General features: G+C 33.6%; 1 protein-coding gene across 1 annotated transcript in view; it reads left to right on the forward strand.

Annotated features, from left to right (window-relative positions):
• Positions 1 to 24,821, forward strand: part of LOC133656153 (calcium/calmodulin-dependent protein kinase kinase 2-like) — a 39,152-nt gene that overhangs the window by 1,452 nt on the left and 12,879 nt on the right. The window contains exons 2-10 of the mRNA XM_062057040.1: positions 4,700 to 4,983; positions 7,659 to 7,976; positions 13,612 to 13,659; positions 16,989 to 17,042; positions 19,596 to 19,647; positions 19,717 to 19,850; positions 19,933 to 19,969; positions 22,478 to 22,499; positions 22,694 to 22,782. Coding sequence (XP_061913024.1) covers positions 4,756 to 4,983; positions 7,659 to 7,976; positions 13,612 to 13,659; positions 16,989 to 17,042; positions 19,596 to 19,647; positions 19,717 to 19,850; positions 19,933 to 19,969; positions 22,478 to 22,499; positions 22,694 to 22,782 — 982 coding nt within the window. The 5' untranslated portion in view covers positions 4,700 to 4,755. The remainder of the gene's footprint in view (positions 1 to 4,699; positions 4,984 to 7,658; positions 7,977 to 13,611; positions 13,660 to 16,988; positions 17,043 to 19,595; positions 19,648 to 19,716; positions 19,851 to 19,932; positions 19,970 to 22,477; positions 22,500 to 22,693; positions 22,783 to 24,821) is intronic.

Raw genomic sequence — 24,821 nt, forward strand, 5'->3', positions numbered from 1 at the left:
TAAAAAAAGACAAGGTCTCTTATCGTCGTCTTATATTGCGTTACTGTAACGCTGTTAGTTTCGGCGGTAACTAGTAATCTAACGCGTTATTTTTTATATTCAGTAACTCAGTTACCGTTACTACATGATGCGTTACTGCGTTATTTTACGTTATCTTTTATGTAGTATCGGCTAAAAACAGAAGATCTGAGTGTGTTTTATTGGAGAGTTGCAGTGTCGTCCTTCTGATTCTTCCTGTGTCACAACGGGGATAAGAGAAGAGGCGCTGTGTGTGTGTGTCTGGGTGTGGGTGTGGGTGTGGGGCGCTGGGGGGGGGGGGGGGGGGGGGGCGTGCGTGTCTGTGTTTACTAAACAAGGCATGGTGCAGCTGAAGCAGAGTTTCTTAACATGGAGATATTCTAGACCAGGAGTCACCAACGCGGTGCCCGCGGGCACCAGTTCGCCCGTAAGGACCAGATGAGTCGCCCGCTGGCCTGTTCTAAAAATAGCTCAAATAGCAGCACTTACCAGTGAGCTGCCTCTATTTTTTAAATTGTATTTATTTACTAGTGTGACAGTCCTGTCGTGCAGGTTCTCAGGACCATCCAGGGAAGACATTGTCGTGAGACGGGTTAGACTTCTTTATTATTTCAATCACAGAGTCTTTTGCGTGCTTTTCAGCAGCTGCCTTTTTTCTCACGTGAGCACACGAATGGTTTCCTCCCGTCCGCCGTCTGCTTTTCAGCAACACGTCGCCGTCGTTTGCGTGGCAGCAGAGGATGGTTTCCTCCCGTCCGCCGTCTTTCTCCGTCTCCTTTCTTGATGTTCACGTCTCTCGCCCTTTTATACGGTCCGAGAGGGTGATTGCACTGTCCACAGCTGCGCGCTCCACGCACCTTGTGCTGATGGCGGCGTCGCTCCCAGCGCACCCCGCCTTGCCGCTCGCTCGTCCACGCCTCCTCGCCGCCATCTTGGAACGGGCGCCGTCGGTCCGCCGGCCCCGCCTCCCCACAACTAGCAAGCTGGTCTCGCTTTGCTCGACATTTTTAATTCTAAGAGAGACAAAACTCAAATAGAATTTGAAAATCCAAGAAAATATTTTAAAGACTTGGTCTTCACCTGTTTAAATACATTCATTAATTTTTTTACTTTGCTTCTATAACTTTCAGAAAGACAGTTTTAGAGAAAAAATACAACCTTAAAAATGATTTTAGGATTTTTAAACACATATACCTTTTTACCTTTTAAATTCCTTCCTCTTCTTTCCTGACAATTTAAATCAATGTTCAAGTAAATTTATTTTTTAAAGAATAATAAATAAATTGTAATTTAATTCTTCATTTTAGCTTCTGTTTTTTCAACAAATAATATTTGTGAAATATTTCTTCAAACTTATTATGATTAAAATTCCAAAAAAATATTCTGGCAAATCTAGAAAATCTGTAGAATCAAATTAAAATCTTATTTCAAAGTCTTTTGAATTTCTTTTAAAATTTTTGTTCTGGAAAATCTAGAAGACATAATGATTTGTCTTTGTTAGAAATATAGCTTGGTCCAATTTGTTATATATTCTAACAAAGTGCAGATTGGATTTTAACCTATTTAAAACATGTCATCAAAATTCTAAAATTAATCTTAATCAGGAAAAATTACTAATGATGTTCCATAAATTATTTCTATTTTTATTTTTTTATTTTACATGAGTTATTATTTGTACAAACATGGTGCAAAGTAATTCATGATTTGTTAAAAAAATTTTAGTGGCTCGCTAGTTAAAATGGGATATTGTGATTTCACAAGACTGTCTTAGAAGTGATCATTTGAAAATGTTCAATTTGAAAAATGTGCACTTAGAGAAAATATAAAAATAAAGTGTTGCATATTGATATTTATCTGTTTCTATATATATTTAATGTGAGAAATCATTAAGATGATCAGTGTTTCCACAATGATAAATACAATTAATTATTAATAATAACATAGAGTTAAAGGTAAATTGAGCAAATTTGCTATTTCTGGCAATTTATTTAAGTGTGTATCAAACTGGTAGCCCTTCGCATTAATCAGTACCCAAGAAGTAGCTCTTGGTTTCAAAAAGGTTGGTGACCCCTGTTCTAGACTGACCATGCGTCCTCTTTTCCCCGTACATGTCTTCTTTTGCGGGGCTGTCCGGGCGGAGTTTCTTAAATGCCTCAAATGTCCGGCATTTTGAGTTAGGGTTGCGTGTATTTTCAATGTACGTTCAGGGTAAAAAAGGGGTTAAAAACAAAACAAATTGTGCGCACGCAGCAGCATTCGTGAGGGAGGGGCAGAGACAGAAAGAGCGAGGGAGTGGATTGATTGATTGAGACTTTTATTAGTAGATTGCACAGTACAGTACATATTCCCTACAATTGACCACTAAATGGTAACACCCAAATACGTTTTTCAACTTGTTTAAGTCGGGGTCCACGTTAATCAGTTTCTTTCAAACTGTCATTGTTCACAACATAATATTGAATCAAAATCAATGTTATTATGAATTATTGACCTATCCAAGGTTCCGATTACTTCACATCAAATATTCCACTTAGAAAAACATTTTTGGTGGAAGATTTTGCATATTTTGTGTGTTTGCTATTAAAAACATAGTTTTGTTTGACAAAAAAGGGCGGAAAACCAACAAACAAAAAAACAACATAAAAAAAACTAAAACATTTTGAAATGAGGGATAGATCAGAAGTTGATGTAGACTCCAGAGATTTAAGCGTTAAATATAAAATGTATTTATGCCCTGGCACACCATTAACTTATTAAACTTATTAAATAAAAACATAGAAAAAACTACCAGCAGCGGTAAAGTTTAGATCTATGAAGGAAAAAAGAAAGTGAATTAATGTTTATAACTGAATACATATGTATACAAATTTGTTTTCTTTTTTAATTGTTTTTTTTAATGAATTAAGTAAAATTAATGACAACCTTTTTCCAAAACACAATATAGAATGTGAGATACAACAGGATAATGCATACGTTTATCTTTTTTTTTTTTTCAAAACGCTTACAAAAAAGTGGGACCCCAAAAATTTACTGTAGGACCCCATTTTTATGACTTAAGGACCCCATTTTGAAAAATCCTAGCGCTGATCAACAGATTGTATTATTCTCCAGTGCAATAACAGGACTGAAATGAAGGCTAAAAGGGCATTAATGGGAGCTTTAAAAAAAAGTAGAAAAAAAGAAGTAACTAAATAGTTACTTTTCACAGTAACGCATTACTTTTTGGTGTAAGTAACTGAGTTAATAACTGAGTTACTTTTGAAATAAAGTAACTAGTAACTGTAACTAGTTACTGGTTTTCAGTAACTAACCCAACACTGATCATAAAGTAATATTTCTTCAAAAGCAGGTCTTGCAGAGTAGATTGTCGTCTTATATGTGGGTCTAGTGCAGGGGTCACCAACGCGGTGCCCGCGGGCATCAGGTACCCCGTAAGGACCAGATGAGTAGCCCGCTGGCCTGTTCTAAAAATAGCTCAAATAGCAGCACTTACCAGTGAGCTGCCTCTATTTTTTAAATTGTATTTATTTACTAGCAAGCTGGTCTCGCTTTGCCCGACATTTTTAATTCTAAGAAAGACAAAACTCAAATAAAATTTGAAAATCCAAGAAAATATGTTAAAGACTTGGTCTTCACTTGTTTAAATAAATTCATGAATTTTTTTACTTTGCTTCTTATAACTTTCAGAAAGACAATTTTAGAGAAAAAAATACAACCTTAAAACTGATTTTAGGATTTTTAAACACATATACCTTTTTACCTTTTAAATTCCTTCCTCTTCTTTTCTGACAATTTAAATCAATGTTCAAGTACATTTATTTTTTTTATTGTAAAGAATAAGAAATACATTTTAATTGAATTCTTCATTTTAGCTTCAGTTTTTTCGACGAAGAATATTTGTGAAATATTTCTTCAAACTTATTATGATTAAAATTCAAAAAAATTATTCCGGCAAATCTAGAAAATCTGTAGAAGCAAATTTAAATCTTATTTCAAAGTCTTTTGAATTTCTTTTAAAATTTTTGTTCTGGAAAATCTAGAAGAAATAATGATTTGTCTTTGTTAGAAATATAGCTTGGTCCAATTTGTTATATATTCTAACAAAGTGTAGATTGGATTTTAATCTATTTGAAACATGTCATCAAAATTCTAAAATTAATCTTAATCAGGAAAAATTACTAATAATGTTCCTTAAATTCTTTTTTTTATTTTTTCAAAAAGATTCGAATTAGCTAGTTTTTCTCTTCTTTTTTTCAGTTGAATTTTGAATTTTAAAGAGTCCAAATTGAAGATAAACTATGTTTCAAAATTTAATTGTCATTTTTTTCATGTTTTCTCCTCTTTTAAACCGTTCAATTAAGTGTAAATATCATTAATTATTAATAATAACATAGAGTTAAAGGTAAATTGAGCAAATTGACTATTTCTGGCAATTTATTTAAGTGTGTATCAAACTGGTAGCCCTTCGCATTAATCAGTACCCAAGAAGTAGCTCTTGGTTTCAAAAAGGTTGGTGACCCCTGCTCTAGAGTGTCTGCAGACTTTCAGGGCAGTGCAGTGGCTTTAGTTGGAGCCATAATGATATAAAAGACTTCAAGTCACGATTGGTTCAGATTGCTGATTAAGGAAAGGACATGAATGAGTAAAACATATTCTAATATAAGTTGTCTCCTCCTTGCAGGCATCATCAGGCCTGAGGTTGGCGTCTGATGGAGCAGTCGTTTGTGGAGAGGCGCCATGTTGCCTTGTCACGCCGGCCCATGGCCCGCTTCTGAGGCCCGCGGCGGTCATGTGCCCACCACGCAGCCCTCCCAGACCCTCCCAGATCTGCTGTGCAGCTGCCCGGCGCCGCCACTGAGCGTCCACCCCGAGGCGCCCTCGCCCGACCCCATGGAGTCCCTCATCGTGGTGACGGAGTGCGAACCCAGCACGAGGGCGAGCGCAGGACGAGCGCAGGAGGAGGAGGTGAGCGCCCGGGAAAGCGTGACTTTGTCTCCACGCCACGCCTGACATCATCCTTAAAGATGTCACGCTCTTATTTACGTGCCTCCACTTCAACAGTGTCTTCGCCCAGTCAGCCATCTTGTAGTTTTTAGTGCTTCCATAGCGAGTCTACTGACAGATACAAGTGAGAACTGTACACTACTTTGTATGAGAAATGGCAACAGCGGAGGATGCATGTGCATGTACGAGCCAGTCTGCCCCACAACAAGAGGATAGCTTATTGTAAAAGGTCTGTTTGCCGTGGGGGTTCTCCTGAGCCCGAAAGATCCTCCTTGAGTCCGGTAGACAGTTTGAATACAATCTTTTTTTATTACAACAGTCTCGAATTGCTTTTCAGCAGTCTCTTTTATGCGTCTCACTCTCGCTCTCTCTCCAGCTCCCAACTCCAACTCCCGTGTCTCGTTCCGGCTGCTGCTAATAAAGGCGACAGGTGATTAGATAACAAGGCCCATACTCACCTGTCGCTGCCTTCGAGGCCGGTCCTTTCACACCCCGTTCCGTGGCAGGCCCGCAGGCCACGCCCCCCTCCACACTTATTTACTCCAATGGCACTTTGGGTACATTCCTACCATACAGTATATCGCTGACATCAACAACAGGAATACAAGGTCACAAGTTGTGGAATATGTGGGAGTATGAAGGAAGGCCAGATTGATTAGATATTTTCGGGACTTGTGCGGATCCAAATACACACCAGCAAGTACCAATTGGTGGGAGAAGTTGCTTTTTCATAATTGGGCTCCTTTAAAGTTACATTGTTGTATGTGACATATATGACATCTGTTACGTTGTTGTCTGACATCTACAAGTTACACAGTTACAGTAACACAGGTACAGTATATACATACATATATAGTCAAATATTCAATGTTAGCTAAGATTAGTAGCTAGCTATCTGTTATGTGCTGTAGTTGTTTGTGTGTGTGTGTGTATGTGTGTGCGTGTGCCCATGTGCAATATATATATACATTTATATATGTGTACATGTGTATATACAGTATGTAAACACGTGTATATATGTATACGTCTGTGTATATGTATACGTATATATGTAAACATACATATATACATGTATATGTGTATATATACACATGTGTGTATATATATATATATATATATATATATATATATATATATATATATATATATATATATATATATATATATATATATACATACACGTGTATACACATTTATATGTGTATACATGTGTATGTATGTATACATTACATGTGTATATATGTATAGTGTAAATAACATGTATACTTATATGTACATGTATATTATATATATGTATATATGTGTACATGTGTATATATACATGTGTACATATATATACATGTGTATATATGTATACATGTGTATATATGTATAGTGTATATATACAGTACATGTTCACTTATATGTACATGTATACTATATACATGTATACATGCATATTATATACATGTATATTATATACATGTGTACATATATACATGTATATTATATACATGTGTACATATATACATGTATATTATATACAAGTGTACATATATACATGTATATATGTACATGTGTATATATGAATACATGTGTATTTATACATATAAACGTGTGTGTGTGTGTATATATATATATATATATATATATATATATATATATATATATATATATGTATATGTATATATGTGTATATATATATATATATGTATATGTATATATGTGTATATATATATATATATGTGTATATATATATGTGTATATATATATATATATGTGTATATATATATGTGTATATATATATATATATGTGTATATATATATATATATATATATGTGTATATATATATGTGTATATATGTGTATATATATATGTGTATATATATATATATATATGTATATATATACTGTATATGCATACACAATGTTTACACATATATATGTATAGTGTATGTATACATGTTTACTTATATGTACATGTATATTATATACATGTATACATGCATACTATATACATGTATATTATATACATGCATACTATATACATGTATATTATATACATGTGTACATATATACATGGGTACGTATATATACATGGGTACGTATATACGTGTATATTATATACATGTGTACATACAGTATATACATGTATATTATATACAAGTGTACATATATACATGTGTATATATACATATAAACGTGTGTGTGTGTGTGTATGTATATATGTGTGTGTGTATATATATATATGTATGTGTATGTATGTATGTTTGTATACACAATATTTACACGTGTATATATGTATGTATACACAATATTTACACGTGTATATATGTATACATGTGTATATGTAAACATACAGTACATATATACATGTATACACGTGTATATATGTATACATGTGTCTATGTAAACATACAGTACATATATATGTATACATATGTATATATACACATATATATGTGTGTGTGTGTGTATGTATGTATACATATATATATTCTGTTTGTATACATGTGTATGTACTGTATGTATACATGTGTATATACTGTATGTATATATGTGTATATACTGTATGTATACATGTGTACAGTATATACTGTATATATGTTGCTTTCATGAAAGAATGTTCTTCTCACACACGTTTGGTCACATTTCAGGAAGAGGAAATGGACAGTTCGGAGACGCTGCCTTTCCCCACGCCATCCTGCGACCTTGTATCCCACGCGGCGGCTCGCTCGGAGGCTCTGCTGCCCGCCACGGAGGAGCAAAGAGCTCGCCTGAGCCTGTCGGACAGGAAGCTGTCGCTGCAGGAGCGCTCGCAGACGCCGACGTCGCCGTGCGGCTCGCCGGGACTCAACGGCCGCTACATCTACCCTTCCTTGCCATACTCGCCCATCACGTCGCCGCACTCCTCGCCGCGCCTGCTGCGCCGCCCCACCGTGGAGTCCCACAGCGTGTCCATCACAGACCTCCAGGTATGCTGGACATCTTCATTCCTCTTCTTTCTTCCTCCTTCTGATATTTCATAGCATGTTCTCCTACTTCCTGGTGTATTTACCTTTGTTTTCAAAATACACACACTTTTACGCCTTCTTTGAATGGGATGAGTTGTTGTGTTGCTTTATTGGAGCTTTATACACCTTGCTCATGACTAAAACATCACCATTTTAACACGTAACATGCCTTTTGAAGAAAAACTACCTTTCGTCTTTTTGATGATTTATGTCTTTAATTCAATGACATCATCCACTTTTTTCACAAGAATGCTTGGAAAAACAAAGTTATGTCCATCTCTAGCTAGCTATACACTAATGCTAGCGAGTAAAATAGGATGTTTTAATGTTGTTGTTTTTTAGGTCCACCCAGACGTTCACTCTGCCAACTAGTGGTGGGGAGGCTCGTAACACCAATTTGTATCTAAAAAATACTGGTGCGTTGAGGTACTACTGCACTTGTCTTCTAAAATACCTTTTTAGGTTTATTTCTTGTAGCATATTAGCAATGTTGCCAGAAAGAAATAATGCTACTTCATACTACTACTAATGACCTAATTACTAATCATTGATAACTCCTTATCATCAGGCATCTGTTAGGGCAACTATTTGAGGAAATACTTTGTTTGGAGTGTGTTTGCTAGGTATAACTAACTGTGTATTAATAAGAGGACAAAAGTATATTCATGTTTTTCAAGTATTATGTAGTTTCCCTCATACAGTATGTATCTGTCAGAAGCAGCATTGCCACTGAAGGCCGAGCTTTAGGAAGGCAAAGGTAAGATTGCTTAGTCCATACTTTAGATGTACAGTAGATGTACTGTAGAAATACTGTAGATAGACTGTAGATCTGGGGTGTCCAAACTTTTTCCACTGAGGGCCGCACACTGAAAAATTAAAACATGTGGGGGCCATGTTGATATATATATATATATACCATATATATATATCAATCAATCAATCAATATATATATGTACAGAATATACAGTATATATATATATATCAATCAATATATATATGTACAGTATATATATATATATATATATATATATATATATATATATATATATATATATATATATATATATATATATATATATATATATATATATATATATATACATATATACATGTATATGTCACTATCAGATTTATCCGTCGATTAAAAGTTTTTATATTTTTTTTAATGTTTTTTTTAAAAAAAAGTTTTTTTTATGCCCTTTATGTTCAAAGGAAAAACGAATATTTAAAAAATATTTTCTGTTTGCATATTTAAAAAACGATCCCCCCCAAAACATATTTCAAAGTGTAGTATTGGATATGAAGTAACTGGAGCCGTAATATGGCAATAATTCATAACAACAATTATTTAATTTTTTAAAATAATGACAGTTATCCCACTAAAATTCTCAGTGGATCCAAAAGGGCCATAAACGTGTTAAAAATAAGTCATAGTTTTTTATGATTTATTATTTTCTTTCAAACACTTAAGTCTCTAGAATAGATCTACTTCAGATTATATTATTGTAAATTTCTATATATTTTTTAATTTTTTGTTTGGTTTTTTTGCCTTTTTTCTCAAAGAAAACATTTTTATGGCAAAGGCCCAAAATATGCAATATTTTCCCTAAAAAATATTTCAAAGTGTAACATTTGATGTGAAGTAGTTAGAGCCTTAAAGATGTCAAGTCATAACATTGATTTTAATTCATTATTATTTTTGGGGCAATGACATTGAAACAAAGAATCCCACTAAAATTCTTGGGGATCCAAAAAAGCCTCACTCATAAAAATGTCAAGAATAAGTCATACTTTTAAAACATTTTAATTTTATTTTCAACACTTAAGTCTCTAGATAAACTTAAGTTATATGCGTTGATTAAAAGTTTTTAGTATTCTTTGTTATTTTTCGTTTGTTTGTTTTATGCCGTTATTGTCAAAGAACACTTTTTTTATGGCAAAGGCACAAAATATGCAATATTTATATTTGATGTGAAGTAATTGGAGCCTTAAATACTTAGGTCAATAATTCATAACAACATTCATCATTTTTTGGGGCAAAACAAAATCCAAAAGAGCCCCACTCATAAAAATGTTAAGAATAAAGCATGACTTATTCTTAAAACTTATTTTTAAAATGTATTTTTTACTTTCAACACTTAAGTCTCTAGATCAACATCTGATGTATCCGTTAATTAAAAGTTTTAAATCATTTTTAAAATGATTTTTTTTAAATGTTTATTTTATGCAATTATGTTCAAAGAAAAAACTTATATTACAACTATTTTCTGTTTGCATATTTAAAAACTATTCCCCCCACCCCCTCAATTTTTTTCCCCCAAAGTGTAATATTTGATAGGATGTAAGTGGAGCCCTAAATAGGTCAATAATTCATAACAACTATTGATTATTATTTTTTTAATAATGACAGTTAAAAAAAAATAAACGTGTTAAAAATAAGTCATACTTTTTTATGATTTATTTTTTTCTTTCAACACTTAAGTCTCTAGAATAGATCTACTTCAGATTATATTATTGTAAATTTTTATTTATTTATTTATTTTTTTGTTTGTTTGTTTTATTCCCTTTTTCTCAAAGAAAACTTTTATGGCAAAGGCACAAAATATGCAATATTTACCCCAATAAATATTTCAAATTGTGATTTTTGATGTGAAGTAATTGGAACCTTAAATATGTCAATAATTCATAGCAACATTGATTTTAATTCATTATTATTTATTGGGCAATGACATTGGAAAAAAAAAAATCGCACTAAAATTCTTGGGGATCCAAAAGAGCCCCACTCATAAAAATGTTAAGAATAAGTCATACTTTTTTTTAGAATTTTTCACTTAAGTCTGTAGATAAACTCCAGATATATGTGTCGATTAAAAGTTTTTATTATTCTTTGTTATTTTTGTTTGATTGTTTTATGCTCTTTTTGTCCAATCACACCTTTTTTATGGCAAAGACACAAAATATGCAATATTTTCCCCAAAAAATATTTCAAAGTGTAATATTTGATGTGAAGTAATTGGTGCCTTAAATAGGTCAATAATTCATAACAACATTGATTTTAATTCGTCATTATTTTTTGAGCATTACATTAAAAAAAAACACTAAAATTCTTGGGCATCCAAAAGAGCCCCACTCATAATTTTTTTTTTAAAAAAGTGACACTTTTTTAGAATTTTTTATTTTACTTTGAACACTTAATTCTCGAGATAAACTTCAGTTATATGCGTTGATTAAAAGTTTTTATTATTCTTTGTTATTTTTGTTTGATTGTTTTATGCTCTTTTTGTCCAAGAACACTTTTTTTATGGCAAAGACACAAAATATGCAATATTTCCCCCAAAAAATATTTCAAAGTGTAATATTTGATGTGAAGTAATTGGAGCCTTAAATAGGTCAATAATTCATTTGTTACTGACTGTGGCAGGACACCTCTGCCTCTGTTTCACTTTATGTTGCTGGTAAATAATATGGTTGTAGTAGTAGGCTAAAGTTAAATTATTTAGTATGCACTAATTAAAGGGGCAGAGCTTTAAGAGACATTTTAGCTTTTATATTTCATAAGATATATTTTTTGTAAGAACCACAATTAATAAATATATTACAGTGAATAACTTATTGTTCAAATCTGTATATAAATATGTACATAAAGTGTTGTAATTATATTGTAAAATGGATGGATGTAAGGATGGACGTTTAAAACAAAACTGTTATTATTAATTAGTAAGTATACATTTTTTGAGCGTTTTTAGAGAAAATCATATCATTGTAGTAAATTATGCAAATTTCTCGATGATGTCATGGTGACCACGCCCATAGCCACGCCCCCACCACCACACGTATCTTGGCTGTTTATGGGAAACACTGCAGTTATATGCGTCGATTAAAAGTTTTTATTATTTTTTGTTATTTTAGTTAGTTTGTTTTATGCTCTTTTTGTCCAAGAACACTTTTTTTATGGCAAAGGCACAAAATAGGCAATATTTTCCCCAATAAATATTTCACAGTGTAATATTTGATGTGAAGTAATTGGAGCCTTAAGTATGTCAATAATTCATAACAACATTGATTTTAATTCATTATTATTTATTGGGCAATGACATTAAAAAAAAAATGCACTAAAACTCTTGGGGATCCAAAAGAATCATAAAAATGTTAAGAATAAGTAAAACTTTTTTAGAATTTTTATTTTACTTTCAACACTTAAGTCTTGAGACAAAGACACAAAATAGGCAATATTTACCCTAATAAATATTTCAAAGTGTGATATTTGATGTGAAGTAATTGGAGCCTTCAACAGGTCAATAATTTAAATTCACTTTTATTTTTGAGCAATGACAATTTTAAAGAAACAAACCGCCTGCATGGCAGATTTGTGTTATTAGAGTCAACATTGCAACTTTGTATTGTTACATTTTTGATCTTTTATTCCACTTTTTTTAAAAAAATTATTTTCTGTTAAGTTTCACTTTGGACACCTCCGCTGTGGATGTTTGCCATTAGTTCCTTCCACTAGAGAAACAACCAAGTAGTTAGTCATGTGTCTTCCGGTGAGAGCTGGCTGCGCCACACTTTTCAAAATAGCAGCTGGCTTCGTCATCGCCTCCTTCTGTGCCGTCCTCGCTCTCTTCTCCTCACACAACGCAGGACAAACTCATCCTCCCACGCGCTCAACGTTGTTTTTATGTGGTCCAAGTACCCACAACTAAATAACGCCACCAACACGTGTTTCCGTACTTTTCAGAAATACAGACACACACATTGTCATTATTGGCTTTATTTTAGCAAATAAGATGTTATGTTACATGAAACATATGCTTTTTATTGCAATTAAAGAAGAATGTTGTCATGAAGTAAGATGTTGAACATACTGGACAACTTCTATTTTAGTAGTAAGTAAACAAACAAAGGCTGACGTATGCAGTAACATATTGTGTCATTTTATTTTGTCAACACTGCTTCTTCATTTCCTGTTAATATCTGCTCACTTCCTGTTTTTACATGTTCTATCTACACTTCTGTTCAAATGTAATCATCACGTATTCTTCTCTTCTTTGATACTTTACGTTAGTTTTGGTATGGTAGTTCTAATTATAGTTCTCTCGTGTACAGGGATGTATTTCATCACTTTATGAATAAAAAGAAAATTAGAAATTATTTTGTGATAATAACAATATCAAAGTCATCATTGTAGTATCGACTATATACGACTCTTGTACCTTATTTGTACAGATCCACCCATTTGTTTACATTGAGGAGCGCCAGCTTGCTATTAGCTGTGAGCTATTGTATCCTCCTACGGTGTGATACAGGGCCGGGATTAGTGATTTAGAAGTAGCTAAAACACTGCGGAGGGGCGTTAGCCGCTGGCTGGCTATGTTTTATAGCAGTGTTTGCAGAGCTTCAGTGTTTATAGCCTCAACTTTATCGATAGTTTTGGAGGCAAACTCCGTCCATTCTGCACACTGTTTCTGCCTATAAGTGCTCTGTGTGTGTGTTGACTCACAACACTTGTGATGTTCTTGCTGAGCTCTTTTCACAACAAGCCAGCCAACATGTTCTTGTTTTCTGTCCCCTCTCCACTGTCGGACTACCTCTAAGGACTGTGTGCAGCTCAACCAGTACAAGCTGAAGGATGAGATTGGAAAGGTAAAGTCTGGATTGTTCCTCTAGTCACTTTCTCCCTTCACACGTAGTACAACATGTCTGACATTTCCTTCACACGTAGTACAACATGTCTGACATTTCCTTCACACGTAGTACAACATGTCTGACATTTCCTTCACACGTAGTACAACATGTCTGACATTTCTGTAGAACTCATCAAACAGAACATTTACTGCTCTCTCATATCCTCTCCTCCTCTCCCCGGATGTCCTCCTTTCTCCCGCTCTCTCTGTGTTATCTGTGGGTCTGTCTGTGTGTGTGTGCGTGTGCGTGTGTGTGTGTGTGTGTGTGTGTGTGTGTGTGTGTGTGTGTGTGTGTGTGTGTGTGAAGCAGAAGTCCCAGCAGAGAGTTGCAAGATGGATAAGATTATAAATAGGTGCTCTCCAGGCACAGTGGATTTTCTGTGTGCCTTAATTAAAATGTAGGATGAAGGGATGAGCATTGGACTAGAAATCCTTGATGTGCAAAAAAATTAACTGTAATGGAAATAAAGATTTAAAAAGACAAAATATAACAGTGAAATAAAGCAAATAAATAAAGATAAAGACAAAATACATCAGTGAAATAATGTAAATAAATAAAGATAAAGACATAATACATCAGTGATGTAAGTAAATAAATATAAAGACAAAATATATCAGTGAAATAATGTAAATAAATAAAGATAAAGACAAAATACTTCAGTGAAATAATGTAAATAAATAAAGATAAAGACAAAATACATCAGTGAAATAATGTCAACAAATAAAGATGAAAAAGACAAAATACATCAGTGAAATAATGTAAACAAATAAAGATGAAAAAGACAAAATACATCAATTAAATAATGTAATCAAATAAAGATGAAAAAGACAAAATACATCAGTGAAATAATGTAAACAAATAAAGATGAAAAAGACAAAATACATCAGTGAAATAATGTAAATAAATAAAGATGAAAAAGGCAAAATACATCAGTGAAACAATGTTAACAAATAAAGATGAAAAAGACAAAATACATCAGTGAAATAATTTAAACAAATAAAGATGAAAAAGACAAAATACATCAGTGAAATAATGTAAACAAATAAGGATGAAAAAGACAAAATACATCAGTGAAATAATGTAAATAAATAAAGATGAAAAAGACAAAATACATCAATTAAATAATGTAATCAAATAAAGATGAAAAAGACAAAATACATAGTGAAATAATGTCAACAAATAAAGATGAAAAAGACAAAATACATGAGTGAAATAATGTAAACAAATAAAGATGAAAAAGACAAAATACATCAGTGAAATAATGTAAACAAATAAAGATGAAAAAGACAAAATACATCAATTAAATGATGTAATCAAATAAAGATGAAAAAGACAAAATACATCAGTGAAATAATGTAAACAAATAAAGATGAAAAAGACAAAATACATCAGTGAAATAATGTAAACAAATAAAGATGAAAAAGACAAAATACATCAATGAAATAATGTAAACAAATAAAGATGAAAAAGACAAAATACATCAGTGAAATAATGTAAACAATTAAATATGAAAAAGACAAAATACATCAATTAAATAATGTAATCAAATAAAGATGAAAAAGACAAAATACATCAGTGAAATAATGTAAACAAATAAAGATGAAAAAGACAAAATACATCAATTAAATAATGTAATCAAATAAAGATGAAAAAGACAAAATACATCAGTGAAATAATGTAAACAAATAAAGATGAAAAAGACAAAATACATCAGTGAAATAATGTAAACAAATAAAGATGAAAAAGACAAAATACATCAATGAAATAATGTAAACAAATAAAGATGAAAAAGACAAAATACATCAGTGAAATAATGTAAACAAATAAAGATGAAAAAGACAAAATACATCAGTGAAATAATGTAAACAAATAAAGATGAAAAAGACAAAATACATCAGTAAGCAGAAAGTCATTTATTGCAGCGTGTGAAGTCAAAGTAGAAGTAAGAAGACATTTATTGCAGCGTGTGAAGTCAAAGTAGAAGTAAGAAGACATTTATTGCAGCATGTGAAGTCAAAGTAGAAGTAAGAAGACATTTATTGCAGCATGGGAAGTCAAAGTAGAAGTAAGAAGACATTTATTGCAGCGTGTGAAGTCAAAGTAGAAGTAAGAAGACATTTATTGCAGCGTGTGAAGTCAAAGTAGAAGTAAGAAAACATTTATTGAAGCGTGTGAAGTCAAAGTAGAAGTAAGAAGACATTTATTGCAGCGTGTGAAGTCAAAGTAGAAGTAAGAAGACATTTATTGCAGCGTGTCAAGTCAAAGTAGAAGTAAGAAGACATTTATTGCAGCGTGTGAAGTCAAAGTAGAAGTAAGAAGACATTTATTGCAGCGTGGGAAGTCAAAGTAGAAGTAAGAAGACATTTATTGCAGCGTGGGAAGTCAAAGTAGAAGTAAGAAGACATTTATTGCAGCGTGGGAAGTCAAAGTAGAAGTAAGAAGACATTTATTGCAGCGTGTGAAGTCAAAGTAGAAGTAAGAAGACATTTATTGCAGCGTGTGAAGTCAAAGTAGAAGAAAGAAGACATTTATTGCAGCGTGTGAAGTCAAAGTAGAAGTAAGAAGACATTTATTGCAGCGTGTGAAGTCAAAGTAGAAGTAAGAAGACATTTATTGCAGCGTGTGAAGTCAAAGTAGAAGTAAGAAGACATTTATTGCAGCGTGGGAAGTCAAAGTAGAAGTAAGAAGACATTTATTGCAGCGTGGGAAGTCAAAGTAGAAGTAAGAAGACATTTATTGCAGCGTGGGAAGTCAAAGTAGAAGTAAGAAGACATTTATTGCAGCGTGGGAAGTCAAAGTAGAAGTAAGAAGACATTTATTGCAGCGTGTGAAGTCAAAGTAGAAGAAAGAAGACATTTATTGCAGCGTGTGAAGTCAAAGTAGAAGTAAGAAGACATTTATTGCAGCGTGTGAAGTCAAAGTAGAAGTAAGAAGACATTTATTGCAGCGTGTGAAGTCAAAGTAGAAGTAAGAAGACATTTATTGCAGCGTGTGAAGTCAAAGTAGAAGTAAAAAGACATTTATTGAAGCGTGTGAAGTCAAAGTAGAAGTAAGAAGACATTTATTGCAGCGTGTGAAGTCAAAGTAGAAGTAAGAAGTCATCTTTCTCCCTCAGGCCTGGAAGCCAGCCTCTTTTCTCCATGGAACATTTTCACTAATTAGCCTGCAACCTAAATTGAAAGCTGCTCGCGCTCTCTATTGTTGCTTTCAGGAAGCTGCTGCACGTGCGTGCGTGCGTGTGTGTCATCTTGGGTGTCATAGTCACATCTTATGTCTTGACCTTTTAGGGCTCCTACGGTGTGGTCAAGCTGGCGTACAATGAAGACGACAACATGTACTATGTGAGTAGTTCACACACTCCTCACGTCATAGCCAAGTGTGCACACAGTGCTGTACGTGTGTGTGTGTATCATTATAAATATATATACATATGCGGTAGAAAATGGATGGATTATATCATCATGAATCTATATATCATTATATCATCATAAATCTATATATCATATCATAAATCTATATATCATTATATCTTAATGAATCTATATTTTATTACATCATCATGAATCTATATATCATATCATCATAAATCTATGTATCATTATATCATCATAAATCTATGTATCATTATATCGTCATAAATCTACATAACATTATACCATCATAAATCTATATATCATTATATCATCATAAATCTACATAACATTATATCATCATAAATCTATATATCATATCATCATAAATCTCTATAACATTATATCATCATGAATCTATATATCATTATATCATCATAAATCTATATATCATATCATCATAAATCTATATATAATCTCATCATAAATCTATACATCATATCATCATGAATCTATATAACATTATATCATCATGAATCTATATAACATTATATAATCATGAATCTATATATCATTATAAATCTATTTAACACATCATAAATCTATATATCATTTCATAAATCTATATGTCCTATCATCATAAATCTATATAAGATTATATCATCATGAATCTATATAACATTATATCATCATGAATCTATATATCATTATATAATCATAAATCTGTATAACATATCATAAATCTATATATCATTATATCATACATCTATATAACATTATATAATCATAAATCTATCATTATATCATCATAAAACTATATAACATATCATCATGAATCTATATATCATTATATCATCATAAATCTATATATCATACATCTATATAACATATAATCATAAATCTAGATATCATTATATCATCATAAATCTACATAACATTATACCGTCATGAATCTATATATCATATCATCATAAATCTATATATCATTATATCATCATAAATCTATAACATTATGTCATCATAAATCTATACATCATTATATCATACATCTATATAACATTATATCATCATAAATCTATATATCATTATAATCATAAATCTATATCATCATAAATCTATATAACATTATATCATCATGAATCAATACATCATATAATCATAAATCCATACATCATATCATCATAAATCTATAACATATCATCATAAATCTATAACATTGTATCATCATAAATCTATATATCATTATATCATCATAAATCTATGTATTATTATATCATCATAAATCTATACATCATATCATCATAAATCTATACATCATATCATCATGAATCTATATATCATTATATCATCATAAATCTATATATCATATCATCATGAATCTATATATCATATCATCAGAAATCTATATATCATCATAAATCTATATATCAGCGTGTTAATAAGTGAGGTAATTGAGGGTTGTTGAATTCATATTTCTACTTTATACTTTGCACACACTAATACTACACACTATCTTATACTTTGCACACACTAATACTACACACTATCTTATACTTTGTATGCACTAATAGTACACACTATTTTAAGCTTTGTACGCACTAATAGTACACACTATTTTATACTTTGTACGCACTAATAGTACACACTATTTTATACTTTGTACGCACTAATAGTACACACTATTTTATACTTTGCACACACTAATACTACACACTATCTTATACTTTGTACACACTATTAGTACACACTATCTTATACTTTGTACACACCATTAGTACACACTATCTTATACTTTGCACACACTAATACTACACACTATCTTATACTTTGTACACACTAATAGTACACACCATTTTATACTTTGCACACACTAATAGTACACACTATCTTATATCTTGTGCACACTATTTTATACTTTGTACACACTAATAGTACGTACCGGTACTATTTTATAGATTGCACACACTAATAGTACATACTATTTTTATAGATTGTTTCATTATTATTTTGGAACAATGACAGTTTAAAAACAACAACAATCAGACTAAAGGTTAAAAATATTTAAAAGTGTTAAAAATAATATATTATTTTTAATTTGAGTGCTGAAATATCTAATTAAATTACAGATCTACTCAGTCATTGAAGGTTTTTACTATTTTTCTTTAACAGTTTTACAGAAAAAACAGGCTGCATGTCATTTTTGTGTTATTAATGTTAATACTACAACATTTTATTGTTACATTTGCTCTTTTATTCCACTTTTTTTTGTAATAATGTTTTTAAAGTGCGGCGTTAAAAATAAGCCCCCACATTAAATCCTCCACAAATGTTTTATTTTGTAAATATTTGAGCCAACGATTTATTTTATTAATAAAAAAACAAGTAACTTAACTTCTGACTGTGGGTTGTCACTCAGTCCTGTTATTACACTTGATGACATCACCCCCTGAAAGATGTGGATTATTGCACGAGTCTCACAGTCCACAGATGATGTCCGTGGTCTAACTGTATTGATCCAACATGTCTGTCTGGTCCTCCTGGCAGGCCATGAAGGTTCTGTCCAAGAAGAGGCTGATGAGGCAGGCAGGATTCCCACGTAAGTCCACCACGCTTCGCCCTCGCCTTTTCATGCTCTCACTTCTCCTCCTGTCACTCCCGTCACCAGGAAGACCCCCCCCTCGCGGAGCCAAAGCTGTCCCAGAGGGCCCGCCGCAGCTCAAAGGCCCCCTGGAACGGGTCTACCAGGAGATCGCCATACTGAAAAAGCTGGACCATCCTAATGTGGTGAAACTTGTGGAGGTGAAGGACAATCTACCACTCCATTTCTTTTATTTGTTATCTTTTATTCTTTTATGCCATCTCCTGTCTCATTTGCTGCCAGGTTTTGGATGACCCCACTGAGGACCATCTCTACATGGGTATGTTGTGCCCACACACACTTTAGCTTGTGTGTTGTGCCCACACACTTTAGCTTGTGTGTTGTGCCCACACACACTTTAGCTTGCGTGTTGTGCCCACACACACTTTATCTTGTGTGTTGTGCCCACACACACTTTAGCTTGTGTGTTGTGCCCACACACACTTTATCTTGTGTGTTGTGCCCACACACACTTTAGCTTGTGTGTTGTGCCCACACACACTTTATCTTGTGTGTTGTGCCCACACACACTTTAGCTTGTGTGTTGTGCCCACACACACTTTATCTTGTGTGTTGTGCCCACACTCACTTTAGCTTGTGTGTTGTGCCCACACACACTTTAGCTTGTGTGTTGTGCCCACACACACTTTAGCTTGTGTGTTGTGCCCACACACACTTTAGCTTGTGTGTTGTGCCCACACACACTTTAGCTTGTGTGTTGTGCCCCACACACACTTTAGCTTGTGTGTTGTGCCCACACACACTTTAGCTTGTGTGTTGTGCCACACACACACTTTATCTTGTGTGTTGTGCAAAAAACACACTTTATCTTGTGTGTTGTGCCCACACAAACTTTATCTTGTGTGTTGTGCCCACACACACTTTAGCTTGTGTGTTGTGCCCCACACACACTTTAGCTTGTGTGTTGTGCCCCACACACACTTTAGCTTGTGTGTTGTGCCCACACACACTTTAGCTTGTGTGTTGTGCCCACACACACTTTAGCTTGTGTGTTGTGCCCCACACACACTTTAGCTTGTGGGTTGTGCCCACACACACTTTATCTTGGGTGTTGTGACCACACACACTTTATCTTGGGTGTTGTGACCACACACACTTTATCCTGTGTGTTGTGCCCTCACACACTTTATCTTGTGTGTTGTGCCATCACACACTTTATCTTGTGTGTTGTGCCCTCACACACTTTATCTTGTGTGTTGTGCCCTCACACACTTTATCTTGTGTGTTGTGCCCTCACACACTTTATCTTATGTGTTGTGCCCTCACACACTTTATCTTGTGTGTTATGCCCTAAAAAAATGTATCTTTGTGTTGTGCCCTCAAAAACATTATCTTGTGTGTTGTGCCAACACCCACTTTTTCCTGTGTGTTGTGCCTACAAACACTTTATCTTGTGTATTGTGCCCTCACACACTTTACCTTTTGTGTTGTGCCCTCAAAATGTTATCTTGTGTGTTGTGCCCTCACAAACTTTATATTTTGTTTTGTGCCCTCACAAACTTTATCTTGTGTGTTGCGCCCTCACAAACATTATCTTGTGTGTTGTGCCCACACAAACTTTATATTTTGTTTTGTGCCCTCACAAACCTTATCTTGTGTGTTGTGCCCACACAAACTTAACTTGTGTGTTGTGCCCACTCAAACTTTATCTTGTGTGTTGTGCCTACACAAACTTTATCTTGTGTGTTGTGCCCTCACACATTTTATCTTGTGTGTTGTGCCCGCACAAACTTTGTTGTGTGTTGTGCCCTCACAAACCTTATCTTGTGTGTTGTGCCCACACAAACTTTATATTTTGTTTTGTGCCCTCACAAACTTTATCTTGTGTGTTGTGCCCACACAAACTTAACTTGTGTGTTGTGCCCACTCAAACTTTATCTTGTGTGTTGTGCCTTCACAAACTTTGTGTGTTGTGCCCACACAAACTTTATTTTGTGTGTTGTGCCCACACAAACTTTATCTTGTGTGTTGTGCCCTCACACACACTTTATCTTGTGTGTTGTGCCCTCACACACACTTTATTTTGTGTGTTGTGCCCTCACACACACTTTATTTTGTGTGTTGTGCCCTCACACACACTTTATCTTGTGTGTAGTGCCTACACACACTTTATCTTGTGTGTTGTGCCCTCACACACTTTATCTTGTGTGTTGTGCCCTCACACACTTTATTTTGTGTGTAGTGGCCACACAAACGTTATATTGTGTGTTGTGCCCACACAAACGTTATCTTGTGTGTTGTGCCCTCACAACTTTATCTTGTGTGTAGTGCCCACACAAACGTTATCTTGGGTGTTGTGCCCACTTAACTTTTCCTTCCTGCACAACACAGACACAACACATGCACAGCACTTGCACAAGACATTGATACAACAATACACGTAAATACAAAATAGTTGTATTTGTAAATTGAGACGTTGTTTGTTAGAAAATGACCAAATTTCAATGTCAAATCAATGTCACCACCCAACATTGATTAAACGAGGTCAAAAGGCATGTTGTTTCAACGTTAGGTTTGAGTTGCTCAACGTCAGGACCTAATTCAACAAATTCTCAACGTTGTTTTAATGTCTTGTGCCTGATGTGGCACGACACTTGCACAACACGTGTAAAAAAAAACTGTGCACAGCACAAGACATGCACGATATATGCAAACACAACACGTGCACAAGGTATGCACGACAGGTGCTGAACACATGCACAACACACAGAATAATGAAGTGTTGTCGTTAAATGTTGTGCTAACGACGTGTGTGTTTGTGTTGCAGTGTTTGAGCTGGTCAAGCAAGGGTAAGCTTCTTTACTTGTCATCACACTAAACATGCGTCAGTCTCATTGCTGAGGGTTGTTGTGTGTGTGTGTGTGTGTGTGTGTGTGTGTGTGTGTGTGTGTGTGTGTGTGTGTGTGTGTGTGTGTGTGTGTGTGTGTGTGTGTGTGTGTGTGTGTGTGTGTGTGTGTGTGTGTGTGTGTGTGTGTGCCCCCAGGGCGGTGATGGAGGTGCCTACAGACAAAGCGTTCAGCGAGGACCAGGCTCGCTTTTATTTCCAGGACCTGCTGAGAGGAATGGAGTATTGTGAGTAAAGCAGTTCCTATTCTTACACCGCAGAAGGAGACACTTAATTACTACATTACGTCATCAACTATGCTCTATTGTGTTGATTCACAAACAATCATTATTACATTACGTCATCAACTATGCTCTATTCAATAGTGGACAACATAAAGCTAAAACACAACAACATGAAGCCATAACACAACAACTATAAGACAAAACACAACAACATGAAGCCATAACACAACAACTATAAGACAAAACACAACATGAAGCCATAACACAACAACTATAAGACAAAACACAACAACATGAAGCCATAACACAACAACTATAAGACAAAACACAACAACATGAAGCCATAACACAACAACTATAAGACACAACACAACAACATGAATTCATAACACAACAACTATAAGACACAACACAACAACATGAATTCATAAAACAACTATAAGACACAACAACATGAAGCCATAACACAACAACTATAAGACACAACAACATGAAGCCATAACACAACAACTATAAGACAAAACACAACAACATGAAGCCATAACACAACAACATGAAGCCATAACACAACAACTAGAAGACACAACACAACAACATGAATTCATAACACTACAACTATAAGACACAACACAACAACATGAATTCATAAAACAACAACTATAAGACACAACAACATGAAGCCATAACACAACAACTATAAGACACAACACAACAACATGAAGCCATAACACAACAACTATAAGACACAACACAACAACATGAAGCCATAACACAACAACTATTAGACAAAACACAACAACATAAAGCCATAACACAACAACTATAAGACAAAACACAACAACATAAAGCCATAAAACAACAACTATAAGACAAAACACAACAACATGAAGTCATAACACAACTATAAGACAAAACACAACAACATAAAGCCATAAAACAACAACTATAAGACAAAACACAACAACATAAAGCCATAAAACAACAACTATAAGACAAAACACAACAACATAAAGCCATAAAACAACAACTATAAGACACAACACAACAACATAAAGCCATAAAACAACAACTATAAGACAAAACACAACAACATAAAGCCATAAAACAACAACTATAAGACAAAACACAACAACATAAAGCCATAAAACAACAACTATAAGACAAAACACAACAACATAAAGCCATAAAACAACAACTATAAGACAAAACACAACAACATGAAGCCATAACACAACAACTATAAGACAAAACACAACAACATGAAGCCATAACACAACAACTATAAGACAAAACACAACAACATGAAGCCATAACACAACAACTATAAGACACAACACAACAACATGAATTCATAACACAACTATAAGACAAAACACAACAACATAAAGCCAGAAAACAACAACTATAAGACACAACATAAAGCCAAAACACAACAACTATAAGACACAACACAACAACATAAAGCCATAAAACAACAACTATAAGACAAAACACAACAACATAAAGCCATAAAACAACAACTATAAGACACAACACAACAACATAAAAGCCATAACACAACAACTATTAGACAAAACACAACAACATAAAGCCATAACACAACAACTATAAGACAAAACACAACAACATAAAGCCATAAAACAACAACTATAAGACAAAACACAACAACATGAAGTCATAACACAACTATAAGACAAAACACAACAACATAAAGCCATAAAACAACAACTATAAGACAAAACACAACAACATAAAGCCATAAAACAACAACTATAAGACAAAACACAACAACATAAAGCCATAAAACAACAACTATAAGACACAACACAACAACATAAAGCCATAAAACAACAACTATAAGACAAAACACAACAACATAAAGCCATAAAACAACAACTATAAGACAAAACACAACAACATAAAGCCATAAAACAACAACTATAAGACAAAACACAACAACATAAAGCCATAAAACAACAACTATAAGACAAAACACAACAACATGAAGTCATAACACAACAACTATAAGACAAAACACAACA

This window comes from Entelurus aequoreus, linkage group LG08 (assembly GCF_033978785.1).
Source record: "Entelurus aequoreus isolate RoL-2023_Sb linkage group LG08, RoL_Eaeq_v1.1, whole genome shotgun sequence".
In the NCBI taxonomy this organism is placed as follows: domain Eukaryota; kingdom Metazoa; phylum Chordata; class Actinopteri; order Syngnathiformes; family Syngnathidae; genus Entelurus; species Entelurus aequoreus.